General features: G+C 42.0%; 1 protein-coding gene across 3 annotated transcripts in view; it reads right to left on the bottom strand.

Moving 5' to 3' along the window:
* Positions 1-18,390, bottom strand: part of LOC121869850 — a 122,874-nt gene extending 104,484 nt beyond the window's left edge. For all 3 annotated transcript variants that reach the window (XM_042371421.1, XM_042371426.1, XM_042371431.1), the window contains exon 1: positions 18,234-18,390. In XM_042371421.1, the coding sequence (XP_042227355.1) occupies positions 18,234-18,273 (40 nt within the window). In that variant the 5' untranslated portion in view covers positions 18,274-18,390. The remainder of the gene's footprint in view (positions 1-18,233) is intronic.
* Positions 18,391-18,652: the final 262 nt, after the last annotated feature.

Raw genomic sequence — 18,652 nt, 5'->3', positions numbered from 1 at the left:
CAGAACTGGAGACTGGCTTCACCTTTTTCTGGAAGGGTAAGCCTGCAGCAGAGAGAAACCGCATTTATGAAGTTGGCTTTGCCATCCGCCAACGCATCCTACACAGGCTAACTAAAATGCCTATTGGGATCAACGAGCGCCTCATGACGCTTCGAGTCCCACAGAACCACTCACATCATGCTTTCTTCATCAGTGCATACGCCCCAATACTGGATGCAGAGGATGACATCAAGGAGGCCATATACACCGACCTCGATAGATTGTTAACCTCTATTCCCAGAAAAGACAAGGTTGTGCTCCTTGGTGACTTCAATGCCAGAGTTGGCAGAGATGTTAACATTTGGCAGGGAACCATAGGTAGAAATGGACTAGGCAAGTGTAATTCCAATGGCCTTCTCCTCCTCAACAAGTGTGCTACTCACAACCTCACTATCACCAATACCTTGTTTAGGCAGGCCGACAAGTTCAAGGGTTCGTGGCAAAACCCACGACCCAAACACTGGCATCTCATTGGCTACATCATTGTGCCATGCGTGCCTCAGACCACTGTGACACCGATCATCGACTGGTCAGATCCAAGCTCTCACTTCACGTCGCCCCAAAAAGGCGAAGGCAACAAGCCTCAAGAAGAGGTTTTAATACGAAGCATCTGGAGGATCCAAAGGCACCACATGCTTTCAGAGAGCAGCTCGAACATGGGCTTATAAACAACCATAACAGCAAACAACGTGAATCCCAGTGCTGAATGGGATACTCTAAACACTGTTATGACAAAAACTTGCAGAGAGACCCTCGGCCAGATCAAACGAATACACCAGGACTGGTTTGATGAAAATTACCAGGCAATCAAAGTACTCATCAATGATAAACGTGCTGCTTTTACAGACTGGCAGAACAACCCTTAGTCTCTCACCAAAGTTTATACCATCAGCAAGAAGAAAGCGCCAGCCCGTCAGGAACTTTGCAATCTAAAGAACGACTGGCTTAAAAATAAAGTATGTGAAACAAAAAACTTACAGATCAGCACAAGATGCGCGAATTTGTCATCTCCACTAAAACATTTTATGGGCCAGTCACTCGTGGCATAGCCCCCTTTCGCTCATCTGACGGTAACTACATAATTAAAGAAGACGAAGGCCTCCTTCAACGCTGAAAAGAGCACTGCCATTCATTGCTTAACTGAAACACCAATGTGGATGTCCTGACTACCCAGCAGGTCCTCCAGCATCTATGGCTGACCCACCTCAGCTATACCCCATCCCTAGAAGAGGTAGCTACTGTCATTAAACAGGTGGAAAATAACAAAACCTCAGGGCCTGATAGAATCTCAGCCGAGGTGTATAAAGCAGGAGGACCTCTGCTTACCAGCCGTCTCCACTCTCTCCTGGACAATATATGGGAAAAGGAGGAAATCCCTCAAGCTCTTAAAGATGCCTCCATTGTCAATATTCATAAGAACAGAGAAGACCAGTCAGGCTGTGGCAACTACTGCGGGATCTCGCTGCTCTCCCTAGCTGGCAAGAATATCGCTCGAGTCCTCCTAAACAGACTTCTTCCTGAGGCGGAAAACTTCCTTCCAGAATTTCAATGAGGCTTCAGACCATCACGTGGCACCACTGACATGATTTTTACTGCCCGTCAGATATTGGAAAAGCGTAGAGAACAGCGTCGTGACCTGTATATTGCCTTCGACTCGGTCAACAGGGAAGCTCTCTGGCGGACCCTCAGCCGTTTTGGTTGCCCACCAAAGTTCATCGCCATTTTGAGTCAACTCCACGATGGCATGAACGGCAGTGTTCTGCACAATGATGTTCTTAAAGGGTGATCTCTCTGTCTTTCAGGATGTTCTTAAAGGGTGTTCTCTCTGTCTCTCTTACAATGATGTTCTTAAAGGGTGTTCTCTCTGTCTCTCTTACAGGATGTTCTTAAAGAGTGTTTTCTCTGTCTTTCTTACAGGATGTTCTCTCTGTCTCTCTTATAGGGTGTTCTTAAGGAGTGTTCTCTCTGTCTTTCAAGGTGTTCTTAAGGGGTGTTCTCTCTGTCTCTCTTACACAGGGTGTTCTTAAGGGGTGTTCTCTCAGAATTCTCAAAGATGTGAGTTATTATAAATCAACTATCTATGTATAATTGTATACCTGTAATCCCGTATGACTGTTTTACTAAATATGTATGTGTGCATGTATGTATGTATGTATGCATTCTACTTGTTCGTAATTTCAACCCCTCTTAAGTTATTATCTTTGTGTTGTAATTTCAAAGAGCTATCATCTTATTTTTTCGTAATTACGGGGTTAAAAGAAGGTTATCTGGTGACTCAGAGGCACTGTGTACATCTGACGCCATTTTAAGGTCTCTTCTCTGTGTCGAGGCTTAGGAGAGAGGCAGTTAAGATAGGTTCTCACATCTCCAGTGAGAACCTGTGAGAGATTGTAGCCCATTTGTTGGTGTGGGAGGGTGAGGAAGATGAGGGAGGTAAGAGATAGAGGGCGAAGGAGGTGAGGGAGTGGGAGGTGTTGAAAAAGGGAGATGATGGAGGGAGACGAGGGGGGGTTGTTGAGAGAAGAAGGTGAGGGATGTAGCGGTTTTATCTATTGGGGTGATACGAAAGTTCCCAGTGGTAATGACTCAGTTTCTCAGGGTAATGCTGAGGCCAGTGGGTTGAGACCCCCCCTCCCCGTCTCCCTCTCTATCTAAGAAGGGCCAATGGGTTTAGGCTCTCTCTCTCTCTCTCTCTCTCTCTCTCTCTCTCTCTCTCTCTCTCTCTCTCACACACACACACACACGTCAGCATCGGCAATCAGCAACACGTCTTTCCCCCAAACAATCACTGGACACCATGATGCTGTCCACTCATTCACGAACACCGCTGCTTCCTGGGTGTCCATTACTTGTAGTGCGTCTTTCACCCCATCCTTTTACCATTTATCTCTTTCTTGGTCTTCCTCTCTCCCTATCCTCTGATTTATACAATGTTATTATCAATCAAAGCTCCATTTACTGAGCAACAGTTCCCTGATACCTAAACAAATAAATCCTTCCATAATATCTCCATTCAAATTAATATTTCTTTTCATGTTCTCTCTACCTCTATTTTCATCACTTTACTCTTCCTCACATTCACTGTAACTCTCATGTAATACATATTCTTCCCAACTCATTATTTAAAGCGTGTAACTTTTCTTCTGCATCGCCCACAAGAACAGCGTCATAAGTAAACAGCAGCTGATTCATCTCTCATTTACATCATGTTGTTTAGTCACCGAACTAGCCTCTTCCTTCATTACTCTTGCTTTCACTTCTCTTACTACAACTTCCATGAATATTAAAAGTAACCACGGGAATATTACACTTCCTTCATGTAGTTCTGCTTTAAAAAAAAAAGTTTAATTCTTCCTAAAACGAACTCATACATCCTTGCGCCGTTTTGCTTCCAATCAAAACCAGTTCTTCTTATCTCTTCCCCGAGACATTTTAACACCTACTTGACTCTTCCTGTATATAAAACATTTTTAATATTTCCCACATCAATTATTAATGTTATATATCTTACCTGAAATGTGTTGTGTTCCATCTGTGCTATATGGGGTACTAGTGTTATCGTTGACTACAGATTAATGATTTAAAGGTAAAAGTATGATATTATCTGGTGTGTGTGTGTGTGTGTGTTATTGAAGAGAGAAATTCATTCGAAGAGAGGGAGGGGTAAAGGAGAGAGAGAATAGGGGGCGGAAAAGGAGGAAGGGGAAGGGAAAGAGGGACGGGGGGTAGGTGACAGGGGTGGTAACCTGGTGGTGGGTAAAGGAGGGGGAAGGGAGGAGGGAGGAGTAATGGAGGAAGGAAGGAAGGAGGAGGGGGAGGGGAAGGCGAGCGGGAGGCGTCATCTGGTCACCGTGGCCCCTTACCTAAACTTGCAAGTCATTATCAGTACCCCTCCCCCGCTCCCTCTCTTCTCTACCCCTCCCCTCCTCCACACACACACACACACACACACTTAAGAGAAAGAATAATTTTCTGGGTTGTTCTCCCATAAAGATTTTTCATTACATTAAGTTTCACGTCAATACAGGCGTTAGTAGATGATATTTGTAGGAGTTTGATCATTAAAAATACAAACTTTTGACTGAACGCCCGAAGTGATGACTTGGTGTAAACAGTAATGTGAGCTGACAGTTGGTGTATATTAGATGATTTATGTCTTTTTTTTTCTTCAGTTGATCATAATTTAATGCTTATTATCTTACGTTTAATAATTTCACGCCTCTTGTCTCATAAATCCGTATATCAACAGTTGTAAATATTAAGTGAGAAAATTATCAGCACCTTTATGTTTGAAGGCAACACACACACACACACACACACACACACACACACACACACACACACATGGCCATCTCACCGCTAATAAACAAATGATGAGCGACTTAACAGATCAGTTGCCACGACAAATACTAACCACAAAGTGCATACTTAAAATTCTAATTTTATTTTGTGAATGAGTTCTGAAAAATCTTGTTTAATACACATACACTGGCATACAAGACTGTTTCACACATACACCCTGGCAAGCAAGACCCCTTTTCACACACACACACACACCGACACTGGCATACAACACCCCGTTTCATGCTACCAGCTGACATCCAGTATTATAACCTGTTAGGAGACATGTGGTGTGGCTGGCATTACCTACGAGTACAGCTGTTTACCAAGACTTGCTACATCCTGTCGTGTTTCCGCCTACGACTCCCTTGATGAACGTGATACCAATTTCTTTATCAACTCATTGTTATCACCTTGACACGTCCAGACTTAGTTCTTAAGGTGCTGGTAGAATGATATTTTTTTCTAATAAATAGCTAAAATACTTTGTTAATGCTCGCGTGCTGCAATATGTCCGACGAAGTTTCACAAGACTCTCGCCTATTTTGCCCACTCACCAGCCCACCCCCTAGTCCACTCACCAGCCCACCCACTAGCCCACTCATTAGCTTGCCCCCAAGCCCACTTTCTTAACTTCAGTATCCCAAGTCCTTTATTTTTTTTTTGGGGTATGTCTGGAACACATCTCCAAAGGTCCTAAATTGGAAGTTTAACTTCTAAGACCACCCACAGGAGACCAACCCCGTGTACTGCTGTGTCACTGGCACTACCTGCCTCCGTCTACCCTACCACTCTCCCTATCTATCTATCTATCTTTCTATCTATCTATCTATCTATCTATCTGTCTGTCTGCACAGATCATGGTTCAGGTGGGTTAACGGCAGCAGCGGGAGCAGCAGGTGGTGGTGATGACAGGAACTTCCGTGAGTTACTACGTTGGGTTCATTACTTCCTTCTGGAGGACTAGACCACAATCACCACACGACCATGATGACTGCATGATGAGGAAGACGACCACAAAGACCACACGACGCGGAGCACGACCACACGACGCGGAACACGACCACACGATGAGGAAGGCGACCACATAAAGGAGACGACAAGACGACAAGGGACACGACCATACGACAAAGGTCACTCGACGATTGATGACCACATGATGACGAAGACGACCATATGACCACCTATTGCCTCCACCACCTGGCTACTTCAGACAGGTGGTTTTTGTAAGATACACAGATGGCGTGAACATGACGTGTTACATGTAGATGACGACGACCAGCTGTTGAACGGAGAGAGAGAGAGCGAGAGAGAGAGGTAACATTACAGAAATTAAACTTATCAACCGCAAACCGCTCCCTCCTCTCTTTCCTCCTCTCTCTTCCCCCCTTCCCTCCCCCCAAACAGAATTCCAAGAACGTGTTCCAGAATGTAAATAAACAAACACAGATTCCCGTTTCCTCTATAACGGGCTAAGGCGAAGGTGGGGAGGTGGGGAAGAGGGCTTAAGTATGGAAGTTTTCCAAGAGGTTGAGTGGTGAAATGTGCTTATCTTGGTCGACTTCTTCACTATAGAATAAGAAGAAAGAAAGAAAAAATAAAGAATGAAAGAAAGAAAGAAGAAGAAGAAGAAGAAGAAGAAGAAGAAGAAGAAGAAGAAGAAGAAGAAGAAGAAGAAGAAGAAGAAGAAGAAGAAGAAGACACCCGACTCGGGAATATAAGGAGCGTTGTCAGTTAGTTGAGGAGGGAGGTGGAGAGGAAGGGAGGGTTTTGTGAGGGCGGGGGGTGATTCAGTTGTATCCTGTTGTGTTATCCTGGAGAAAGTAGAACCGGGGGTGGGGTGAGGTAAGGGGTGCGTGTGTGTCAGGAAGGAGTGTGTCAGGAAGGCGGGGCTAGGAATACCTTACTCCTGATTCATTCTTTCCCCCATCTCGCTCTCTAGTTTTCCCATCTTCGTCTCTCTCTCTCTCTCTCTGTCTCTTTTTCATCTTTCTTTCCGTTCTTGTTTTATCTCTCGATCTATATATCTATTTATCTGTCTCCCCATCTCTCTTTCTCTCTGTCTCTCCCGTCTTCACCACTAACTCTTTTCTCTTTCTCTTCCTTATCTTTTCTTCCCTTCCTTTTATTAACTCCTTTTCTTCATTTCCTCTACCTCTTTTCATCCTTTCCCTTCTCTTTTTTCATTCATTTTCTTCCTCTTACTCTTTCTTTTTCTCACCTTCCAACATTCCTTCCCTACCCTTCTCCTCTTCCACTTACCTCCAACTCTCCCCTAAGAACATAAGAACATAAGAATGGAGGAAACTCCAGAGGGCCTATTGGCCCATACTGGGCAGCCCCGTTTGCACCCCAACCCCTATCGCTCATATATCCATCCAACCTATATTTGAACCTATCCATCGTATTCGAGTCAATAATGATGTTTGGTAACTTGGTCCACTCATCCACTTCTCTATTTCCAGACCAATGTTTACCCATCTCGCGACTAAATCTGAATTTGTCTAATTTAAAACCATTGTTACGAGTTCGCTCCCTTTCATCTGTTCCTTTCCTACTTCATGTGATCACCACCTGCCCCTCCATCTCTCCCTCCCTTTCTTTCCCATCCCTGTGTGTGTGTGTGTGTGTGTGTGTAGAGGGAAGAAGAGAGAGAGAGAGAGAGAGAGAGAGAGAGAGAGAGAGAGAGAGAGAGAGAGAGAGAGCTTCACACAAGCAGACACAAATATATAGACAGATATATAGATAGACATAAAAGACATAGAGACAGTCAGACACACAGATAAATAGACTAACATACAGGTAACACAGGTAACATTAACATACAGGTAACACAGGTAACATCTAATAATACTTTCTCAGGTAAGACAATTAACAGGTGTTACTGTAAACAGCCCAACACTAACCATAAAACATCACCTACATTTAACATTTTCTAACAAGGAGTAATGTAGGTTATTGTACCACTCAAAGATAAAAGAATAAGAATATGGCATTATGCATTAACTTATGATGAAGATAATTGGAGGGTAAATATTAGTAATAAAGCCTTTAAACAGGGCGTAGAATTAGGTTACTAAGTCTTTTGTAAATATAAACACCATAATATAGGTAAGTGGATCATCAGGGTGGGTTTAATTAGAGTCTGAACCGATCCATAGTAAGAGACAACACCCTTGGGCGTACAGTACAGTATAGTGTTGGAACCTGTGGACCGTAACAACACGGTCTTGGCGATGTTTTTTTTATATTATTATTATTATTATTATTATTATTAGTAGTAGTAGTAGTAGTAGTAGTAGTAGCAGTAGTATCTTGTGAAAGTATGTATTGTGATAAAATTCTGTAGCCTTTTGTGATTTATGTGTTGGGTACTTTTTTCGTGGGTGAGCTAATGCTTTATACATTATCCCGTTAAAGAATGATAATTACACAGACAGACAAACAAACAGACACACACACACACTGACTAATACACGCAGGTGCTAATTAAACCTTCGATAATTATGGTAATCACCAGTGGACGCCCCCAAAACAGTGACATTATTTGTTTATTTTCTGTCTACCACACAACACTAGCACTTGGTATAACTTGTAGTCAGCTGATTGTATGTAAACCTTGGGAGCGAGGGAGGAGGGGGAGGAGGAGAAGGAATAGGCGAATGAGGAGGAGGAGGCGGGAGGAAGAAGAGGAGGAGGAAGAAGAAGAAGAGGAGGAAGAGGAGGAGGAAGTCACTGGGAGACGGTCGAGGAAAGAGGACATAGAGAAAAGAAGGAAAACGGGAAGAGAAGGAATGAAAACAAGAGGAGGGGGCCGATTGTTTATTGGCCAATTCGTTTTTTCACACGCACCAGCCGACGAAACTGTTGGCCGACTTGAATTCCCGAGCACTTGCAATTTACAGTTGGTCAATTTATTACAGTTGTATTATGGACTTCTCGAAACTTTAAAGGCAAGAAAATAAGTGTTCGCCTTCGGACTGAGGTGAGAGTCGACCAAAAGTCCGCTGCTTGTGCGCTCGCACAAGTTGAAACCAACAATCACATGAGAGTTGGCCAACTATTCCACTGCGCACAAGTTGTAGTATGTCACAAACTTTTCAGTCACCCAACTATTGAATGTTAAGTGCGCGCGCTCCCATTAGGCTCAATGGTTCTCACTTATGCAATTAAACTCTTGGCCGACTAAAAATTGCCTTAGGTTGGGTTAAATTGGTTAGGTCATGATGGGTTAGGTTAGATTAGGTTAGGTTGATTAGGTCATGATAGGTTAGGTTGAATCATGTTAGGTTAGATTAGTTAAATCATGTTGAGTTCGATTATGCTGAATCATGTTAGATTACTTAAGAACATAAGAACATAAGAATGGAGGAAACTGCAGCGGGCCGATTGGCCCAAACGAGGCAGCTCCTTTTACACCCAACCCCTACCGCCCATACATCCGTCAAACCTATATTTGAAACTACCCAGCGTTAGGATGAATCATGTTAGTTTAAGTTAGATTAGGCTAAATCATGCTAGGTTAGATTAAATCATGTTTGATTAGGTTAAGTTCACCGTCATGGCACCATCCCATTGCGAACCATCATGACCCGGAACTGCCAGACTCTCTTTGATTGCCTTGTTTCGTATGTATTATGCATAAAGTTGATATATGTTGTGTTTATTATTGGGGTCATGGGGAGGCGAAGGAGTGGGGACAAGGGAGGGAAATGAGGAAACAGGATAAAAAGGAATAAGCAAACAAGGAGGAGGAAATGAATGAGGGAAGAGAGTAGTGTAAGAGTAAAGGGAGGAGGAAGGAGAGAGGGAAGAGAAGGACAGGGAAGAGAAGGAGAGGGAATTTCTATGATGAGTGAGGGTTAATGTGGGAGAGAATAGGGGAATGTGAGGGAGTTCAAGGGAGTATCAGGAGTATAAGGGAGTGTGAATGAATATCGAGGATTGTGAGGGAGTGTAAGGGAGTGTGATGAAGTGTGAGAGTGTGAGGGAGTATTAGGGAGCATGAGTGAGTGTAACACATTCCGCGCACCATTAGAAGTCGTCACACATTCACGCCACCTACGTCACGCCCTGGAGAGCTTATGGAGTATAGTGGGTTAACACGCCTCCCACGCCCATGGTGTGTGTGTGTGTGTGTGTGTGTGTGTGTGTGTGTGTGTGTGTGTGTGTGTGTGTGTGTAATAATAAATAATAATAATAAAAATAAACGGTTTATTAATAGAGTTACAGCCGGTGGCTGAAAATATACAAATTTAAATGTGATTTAGACATAATAAAATACGTTCAATACATTTACAGGGCTGTACAGTACATAAATCAGGAGTTGTTTATTATTTTAACAATAGATGGGATGGTGCTATTCTTATATCTATCAGTGCGGGCTCTTATGGGCTGAATTTGGTTGTAGTGGCGGACTGTGCGAGGTGGGCAGGGGCCGAGGATATGTCTGTGTGTGTGTGTGTGAAAATAGACTCAAGAAAAAGTATATAGTGAAGGGCAGGAATAAAGAAATGAGATGAAAGAAGAAACAATTAAAACAAACGAATACGACACTAAATAAAGAACTAAGAAAAAACAAATGAAATACAAGAAAAAGGGAAAATTGAAGGAAATTGAAAAAGATTAAAGAGGAAAAGAAAGAAAACGAAAAAAGGAGAGAGAGAGAGAGAGAGAGAGAGAGAGAGAGAGACTCATTTCTACAAAACGAAAATAGCAAGACTACACAATGTAAACAATTAGCTGGTGTATAGATGACTGTAAACAAGAAACAGCTGATGTACAGACGACACAAAGAAAGCAATTAAACAATAAGATGTATAGACGACAGAGCTCGTTCGTCAGGAAGCCACTTGACTTGATAAACGAGCATCGTGTTTCTCTGGGTCAGCAAACTGCTTTAGCGGATTCGATCGTCCTCAGATGTAGTGATTTTATCGTCAATTGTTACTTAAGGAGGATGAGAGAGGGGGAAGAGGGGCATTTGGTTTTGTTTTGTTTTGTTTCGTGGCTTTTGTTTTGGAGGGATAGGGAGAGGGAGGGAGGGAGGGTTTTACTATGGGTTTACTGGTAAAACTCCCTTCTCCCTTCTCTCTATGTTTGTTTATCTGTCTACCTTTCTATATCTGTCTCACACACACACACACACACACACACACACACACACACACATGCACACACACACTCACTCACACACACACTCAGGGGGAGAGAGGTAACTGTAATCAGCTATGGTCGGCCGGCGATGACTAGCGGTGTACTCGTCACTTGTATCTTCTCACATCATCCAACGTCTCTCTCTGATTCCCAATACGTCTCTCTACCTCTTTCTAACTCTCTCTACGTTTTTCTAATTCTCCTTACATCTCTCTAATTCTATCGATCTCTCTCAGCGTCTCTGTAAAACTCCCTGTATATAATATATATATATATATATATATATATATATATATATATATATATATATATATATATATATATATATATATATATATATATATATATATATATATATATATATATATATATACAAATAAATCACTGTCGGTGCGCGTGATCCAGGTATATGCTGATAACCACAAGGAAAAAGAAAACACCAAGTTCCTACAGTGTTTTACTGCATATATATATATATATATATATATATATATATATATATATATATATATATATATATATATATCCTCTCCATCGGGCCTAATTATTTGGTTAGCTCAACAACTGAACTCAATAATCTCAGGTGACCTTGATGCTGAGGCCAGGAGATACGCCCTGACCTGAGGCACCTGGATAATCTGGGTTCATGAAAGTTCATCATATAATTTATTTAATACCTGGAGATGAGAGAAAAAACTACTCTCTCCAGGTAAATTCTCAAAGAATCCTAATGCTAATTTTCCTCCTAACTGTGGCGGATATGAGAACGTGTGTAACTGACTCAATAAGCTACAATTCAAAGATGGCTTCTCAGACATTATTGGGCAGCTAATTTTTTTTCTCCTAACTGGTTATGTGAGAATGTCACTAACTGTCAACATACTCAAATAATACCTCGTGTCTAACTGGTTCACTGCAGGGCCGATAAAACCACACGTTCTCAGCTGCTCTAACGTTATATCTACACCCGTTAACTGGAGATGTGAGAACGTGTCTTGGTGGAGCTCTGTGGCAACGAGAAGTCAATCAAACTTTCCGCTGAATTTACACTCTCAGCCGTGTTTATGGAGAATGATTAACGTAAAAATTACGGAGAATCTCTTTTCGTGTCGGAGTTGAATTGTAATTATGGGGACGTTAATTAGGGTAAAAATCTAGGCTAACTTAACTCGACGCAACCCAATCTACGGTAACCTAACCCATCTTAACCATTCTTAAACTAACCAAACCTAACTTAAGAACATGAGCATGGAGGAAACTGCCGCGGGCCTATTGGACCAGGCCTAACCTCTATCACTCATATATCCGTCCAACCTATATATGAAGCTGAACTAACTAAACCTTATCTAATCTAACCCAACCGAACCAAACCCAACTCAATTTAACCGAACCCAACCCAACCATACCGAACCCAACACAATCAACGAAGATCTTAACACTCAAACCATCCCTCCGTCGTGCAGGTCCTAAGCTTGGGTGGGGGGTGGGGGGGCGGGGGTATTAGTGCCCAAAATGGTTTCTGTTACTCTACTGTGACATCAGAAGAGGAATCAAGGACACAGACTGACAAAATTACTACCTCACCTTATTAAAGAGTCACTCACCGCTAAGTCGTCATCTTACGTATCTTGAGATAATAGTCTAAATTAACCTTTACTTATTTATGACACTAAGTCGAGAATCAGATACAGTACATCGATCATCACATGGGATTACAAACTTGAACTTACAATAATATAGTGTTATGGTAATATAGGACTTAAGACAAGTGATACAGAGGTGAGTTTTTACCTGTGCGTGTTGGTATTTCATCAAAGTTAAATTGAAGGTTGAATAAGAAGTATGTCAGAGAGAGAGAGAGAGAGAGAGAGAGAGAGGGCACCCCCACCCACAACCATCCCTTCCACCGACCACCACCACCCGCTACTAACCATTACCACCACCATCCCCCTCCACCCACTACCACCACACCTGGCTTATACCGTTAGGAGAAGAAGCCGCCACCAGGGGCCGCTAAAGACACGATGACCAGGATCTGTGCCTAAATGTGTGTGTGTACTCGAGGTGATGGGTGGGGTGAGAGGAGGAGGAGGAGAAAAAGAGGAAGAAGAGGAAAAAGACATTAATTTGCAGAAAATAATGGATAAATAATGCGGATATGAGCCAATGATGATGATGATGATGATGATAGTGATGATGATGATACGTATGATGATTGTACAGTAGTGATGATGATGATTGTAGTGAAGATGATGATGATGATGATGATTGTAGTGATGATGATGATGATGATTGTAGTGATGATGATGATGATGAAGATGATGATGATGATGTTTGTAATGATGATGATGGTGGTGGTGGTAATGATGATGAAAAAGGTGAAAATAATGATACTGGTGATTATTATAATAACAATGGTGTACGCGGCCTCCACACACCTTTTACTAATTAAAACAAAATTATGGTCGCCAGGTACAATGACAGGTACAGTTAAAACAGAGGTACAAATGCAAATACAAGTACAGGTACACATAGATGTACAGGTACAGATACAAGCCCAAGTAATGAATATTTAAGATGACAACATTTCATAAATCCATGTTTTTTGGTCTGTCTGTCTGTCTGTCTGTCTGTCACATCAACACTAAGGCTGCGTCACAGAGGCCCAGCAGTAGTTATCTGTGTCATGAACCAGATAAAGGCACATTTGGCAGTGTGCCCACGGACTGGTGAATGACCGAGAGAGAGAGAGAGAGAGAGAGAGAGAGTACAGAAGGCTCAAAACATCGAACCCGTGTACTGAAGAAAACCTTGCTGGTGTGTTGACCGACCCTGACCCCGACGTGCTCTGCCTGTCTATATTTATGTTTCAGTGAGACAAGATAAGCTTGGTTATGACTGAGGAGAGATAAAGTGCTTTAAAAATATTAGATATTATTGCTGGTAGTTTACGTGTGTTTGTATATACTAACAATCAAAAAGTCTGCTTGTCTGTTCGTCTGTGTATATGACAGTGGGTGTGTATGGTAATATTTGTAGAGTCTATGATGGTATAATGCGTCTGGGGCGGTTTTGTTGGTAATGGTAATGGTAATGGTGGTAGGTGGTGGCTGAGGGTGGTGGTGGTGATAGTGGTAGTAGTGGATATGGTGGTGATGATAGTGGTAGTAGTGGATATGGTGGTGGTGGTGGTGGTAATGATAATGGTGGTTGTGGTATTGGTGGTGGTAGTAATGGTAATAGTGGTGGTAAGGTAGTATTGGTAGCAGAGGTAATAGTAGTATTGGTGGTGGTAAGGTTAAAGGCAGTAGTAGAAGCAGTGGTGGTGGTGGTACTGGTGGTGGTAAGGTCAACGGCAGTAGTAGCGGTGGGTGACAGTAGTAGTGGTGGTAGTAGTGGTAGGGGACGTGGGCAAGGTAGTGGTAGTAGGATGGGTGAAGTGGTCAGGCAGGCATTCCTGACCTACTAACGGAATATGTCCCTCCCTCACTCCCCACCTCTCTCCCTCTCTCACCAACCTGTTCTCCTGCATTCATTTACTTATTGCACTTCGTGTTTACCTGTTTCTTCCTCCCTCTCTTTCTTATTCTTTCTCTCGCTCTATCTCTCTTCTTCACTCTTTTTTGCCTTCTAAATATTTTTTTTACCTTCTCTCATGTTTGTTTTCTCTCTTAAACTCGATTTATTTTTCCCACTTTTTTTCATCTCTCTCTCGTTTTTGCCTCACCCACATCACGAGGGATTTTCTATTTTTTTCTCTCTTTCCCTTTCCTGCGATTTCTTTCCTCTCTCTCTCCATCCACCAGTCCACAAAAAAGTCAACACGTACCGCGCGAGCAGGAACAAGTTCTCTCTCTCTCAGTCTAGGTGAATCAGGCTAACCAGATCAAGCTCTCTCTCTCTCTCTCTCAGTCTAGGTGAATCAGGCTAACCAGATCAAGTTCTCTCTCTCTCTCTCTCTCTCTCTCTCTCTCTCTCTCTCACACACACACAGATAGACCAGGTGCACCAGACCAGGAGGAACAAGGTGAAGGACCAGGTAAGTGATGTCTTGTGTTTTTATACATTTGTCAGGGTCACGCGCTGACCCAGTCATGAGGTCACGGGGCTGGCGGAGGAGGAGGAGGAAGTGGTTGTGGTGGAAGAGGAGGAGGATGAAGAGGAGAAGGATAATATTAATCGATGGAAAAGAAGGAAGACAAAAAAGAAGAAATTAAAATAAATCATCAAACAAACTAAGCACAGATTATACGAACGAAGAGAGAGAGAGAGAGAGAGAGAGAGAGAGAGAGAGAGAGAGAGAGAGAGTACTCTTTTTTCTGTACTCCACGCTGGTCGCCTCAACGGTAAAGACGCTGGAAGGTAACTCGGAGTTAACACATTCACAGATATTTTCGCTGCCATGTAACCCGTATAAAAAACCCTAAGCTTTCACAATAATCTATTTAAATTTTTCATTAACTTAATCAGCCAATAATTTAATGGTTCAGTGAATGTAGTTTTTCTTATTAATGGTCATCGTTTTTTATTGGAGAGAAAATGGACTGGGATTTGTATTCGGGAGGAAATAAGCGACCCGGCAACTCGACCAAGTGCCGTTAGTCAGTATCCAAGATGTGTGACGTCATCGTTCCTGTGTGCGTCTCTCTCTGATGGTACACACACGCGGGTACACAAATAAACACACACAGATACTCTCTTCATCTCCCTCAAACAGTCGAACGCCCACACAGCCAAACACGTGCACACTCAACCCATTTATCTATTCACAAACGCACACCACATCCGTCCACACACACACACATACACTGCACACACCAGCACACACTATATACACACACACACACTACACACTATACACACACACACACCAGCACACACTATACACACACACACGCACATACACTACACACACCAGCACACACTATACACACACACAAACTTCACACACACTATACACACACACACTATACACACACACACTTCACACACACACACACACACTACACACACCAGCACACACTATGCACACACACACACACATACACTATACACACACACACACACATACATACACCACACACACCAGCACATATTATACACACACTCACACACACACACACTATACAGACACACACACACACACACACATACACACACACACACACACACACATACACCACACACACACCAGCACACAGTATACACACACACACATACATACACACACACACACACATACACTACACACACCAGCACACAGTATACACACACACACTATACACTACACACACACATACATTACACACACCAGCATACACTATACATACACACATACACACCACTCACACTAACAAGCACCAATATACATTATACACACATACTAAACACCAACATACACTACATGCACACACGCACACACACCTTAGCCCGCATAATTCACAAAACAGTTACACGCTTCTCAGTATGTATTGAATATGCATATGAATAAATACACATATAGAGTACTCCTACCCTGTGCATATTGAGAGAGAGAGAGAGAGAGAAAGAGAGAGAGAGAGAGAGAGAGATCTATCCAGTAAAGAGATTTCAATTCAACAGTAACAAGTGATCAAGAGAGAGAGCAAACACTATTCATGCAAGTTTTCCTTTACAAAGATGAGAGAAAGAGAAATAGAGGTCAGTAGAGAAACTAGAGAAATAGATCGTAGCGAGAGAGAGAGATAAAGATGGAGATAAGAGATAGGAGAGACTGAGATAGATATAATATATAATAAATAAGAGATAAGGAATGTAATGACATAATTGGGTGTTGGCGACTAATTAAATATTTATTAATAGGAGTTTCTCTTTTCTCTCTCTCTCTCTCTCTCTTTTCCTCTTCTTCTCTTGTTTTCCATTCCCTTGCTTTCTCTCTATGTCTTTCCTCTTATCGACTCTATAATTTTCCTTTGTGTGTGTGTGTGTGTGTGTGTGTGTTGTGTGGGGGATGTGAGTGTACGTGTGTGGGGGTGTGTGGATGTATGGGCGTCGGACAGTGATTGGGAGAGTGTGGGTGTGTGAAAGTGTGTGCATGGGCGGTGAGTGTGTGTTTGGGGGGTGTGAGTGTGTAGTGTGTGTGTGTGTGTGTGCGAGGGATGTAAGTGTGCGTGTGCGGGTGAGTGTGTGGGGAGGGGATGTGCGTGAAGGGTGTGAGTGTGTGTGTCTATCTGTGTGTGTGTGCGTGTGTATGTATGTATGTATGTGTGTGTGTGTCTGTGTGTGTGTGTGTTTGACTGTGAGAGACTATGCGAGTTATCTAGCTGGAGAGAGATTGAGTGTGAGAGTTTATATACTTAGGAATGTCTATTAACCACATGTCTGTCTGTCGCCTCTATATATTGATCTCTTACTCTCTGTCTCTACCTCTATCTACCTGTCTATTCGTCTCTCCCTCTTTCACTTAGACAGCCGGAGAGCCAAACATCTTCACTGATCAATAAATTGCTCAGTAAAGATGTTTTATACTTACTTGCTCTCTTCCATTTTCTCTCACTCAAATTTCCTCTTATTCTCTCTCTCTCTCTATACCTTATTTTTTTTCTCTCTCACAATCAAATTTCTCTCTCTTTCACATAAACCTTCTCTACATCTGATCTCTGTCTGTCTCTTATTCTTTCCCTCCTTCTCTTTCTCTACGACTTTTACTTTGTTAATTCTATTCTCTAGTTAACTTTCTCTATCTCAGTTCACTAGGTTACAGCAAGGTTAGACTACAGCGCACTTCCGGGCTATGTAATACTACGTTGCCCGCTAACTCCGGGTTAAGGTCAGGCAGACGGACTGATGCACCCACAGACACCGAGAGAGAGAGAGAGAGAGAGAGAGAGAGAGAGAGTTGTCCAAACCGCTCAATGAAACACATACAAAAACATTAAAACAATTAAAACACACTTATAAAACACGGAAAAAAATCTCTTAAAAAAGGTTAATGTGATGTACTATTTCGGGGTCACACAAACGCCAAAGATATCTAAGTAATTTTATACCTCAAAACACCGTAGAAATACCTGGATTTACCTCCTACTGTTAAATAGCCTAATCTATTGTGTATCTCGTTTTTTGTAACTTGATTTTACCCAAATTTAGTTGACCTAATATTACCTAAAAATTTCTTAACCTGACGTTAACCTTCCTTATTATTAATGAAACTTAACCTTAACTAAACTGTCCCAACCTAACTTAACGATAACTTAATCTAAAATTAACCTAAATCAACCTAGCCTGATCTTAACTAAAAATAACCTAACCCAACCTAACAGTAACCTAACTTAACGCTAACCTAATCTTAACCAAGCCTAACAGTAACCCAATCTAACCCTAACCTAAAGTAACCAAACATTAACTTAATCTTAACCAAATCTAACCCAAACTAACACTAACCTAAATTGACCTAATCCAACATAACACTAACCTAACCCGACATAACACTCACCTGAACTAACCTAACCTAACCCAACTTAACAGTAACCTAAACTAACCTAACCCAACATATCACTAACCTAATCTATCGTAGTGTAAATGACTATCATGACTCATTTACAAATATTTATACAGGGTTTACAGTTAATGGAGAATGTGAGATGGACTGTCAATAGATGTCAAGAAACAGTCATACCTGTCAAGAATCTGTCATTATAAGCAGTCAAGTGACTTACCTGTGGCCAGCACTGCACTTAATATAATCCACTGTTTCATTATCTCTGTCTTTATCCACTTCTACTATTCACCACTGTTCCACACTCCCAAAGTATTTTTTTTTCTCTCTCGCTCCTCTCAGAGCCGATTGCTTGGTAGGCTCCTCATCCACGCCTCACACACTACTGACTGATCGTCTTGCCATAACCTGGAGGGGGGCTGGCTTACCGCTATGGAAAAAGTTACCAGTGTTCTTTTCCTTATCATTAATTTCCTTGTTTATGTCATTAATAAATAAGATAGAATAATCATTATATTAAAAAAAATCCCAATAACAGATTCTCCATCATATAATACGTTAATGTTTCAAGCCAGTTTACCTGTAATTAATATACAAAAATAAATAACCTGCAACATACACTTGTAGTTCCCGTGTCAA

Source organism: Homarus americanus, unplaced genomic scaffold, assembly GCF_018991925.1.
Source record: "Homarus americanus isolate GMGI-L3 unplaced genomic scaffold, GMGI_Hamer_2.0 scaffold32583, whole genome shotgun sequence".
NCBI classification, from domain to species: domain Eukaryota; kingdom Metazoa; phylum Arthropoda; class Malacostraca; order Decapoda; family Nephropidae; genus Homarus; species Homarus americanus.
The sequence above is the reverse complement of the archived record's forward strand: the minus strand, read 5'-3'. Positions and strand labels throughout refer to the sequence as shown.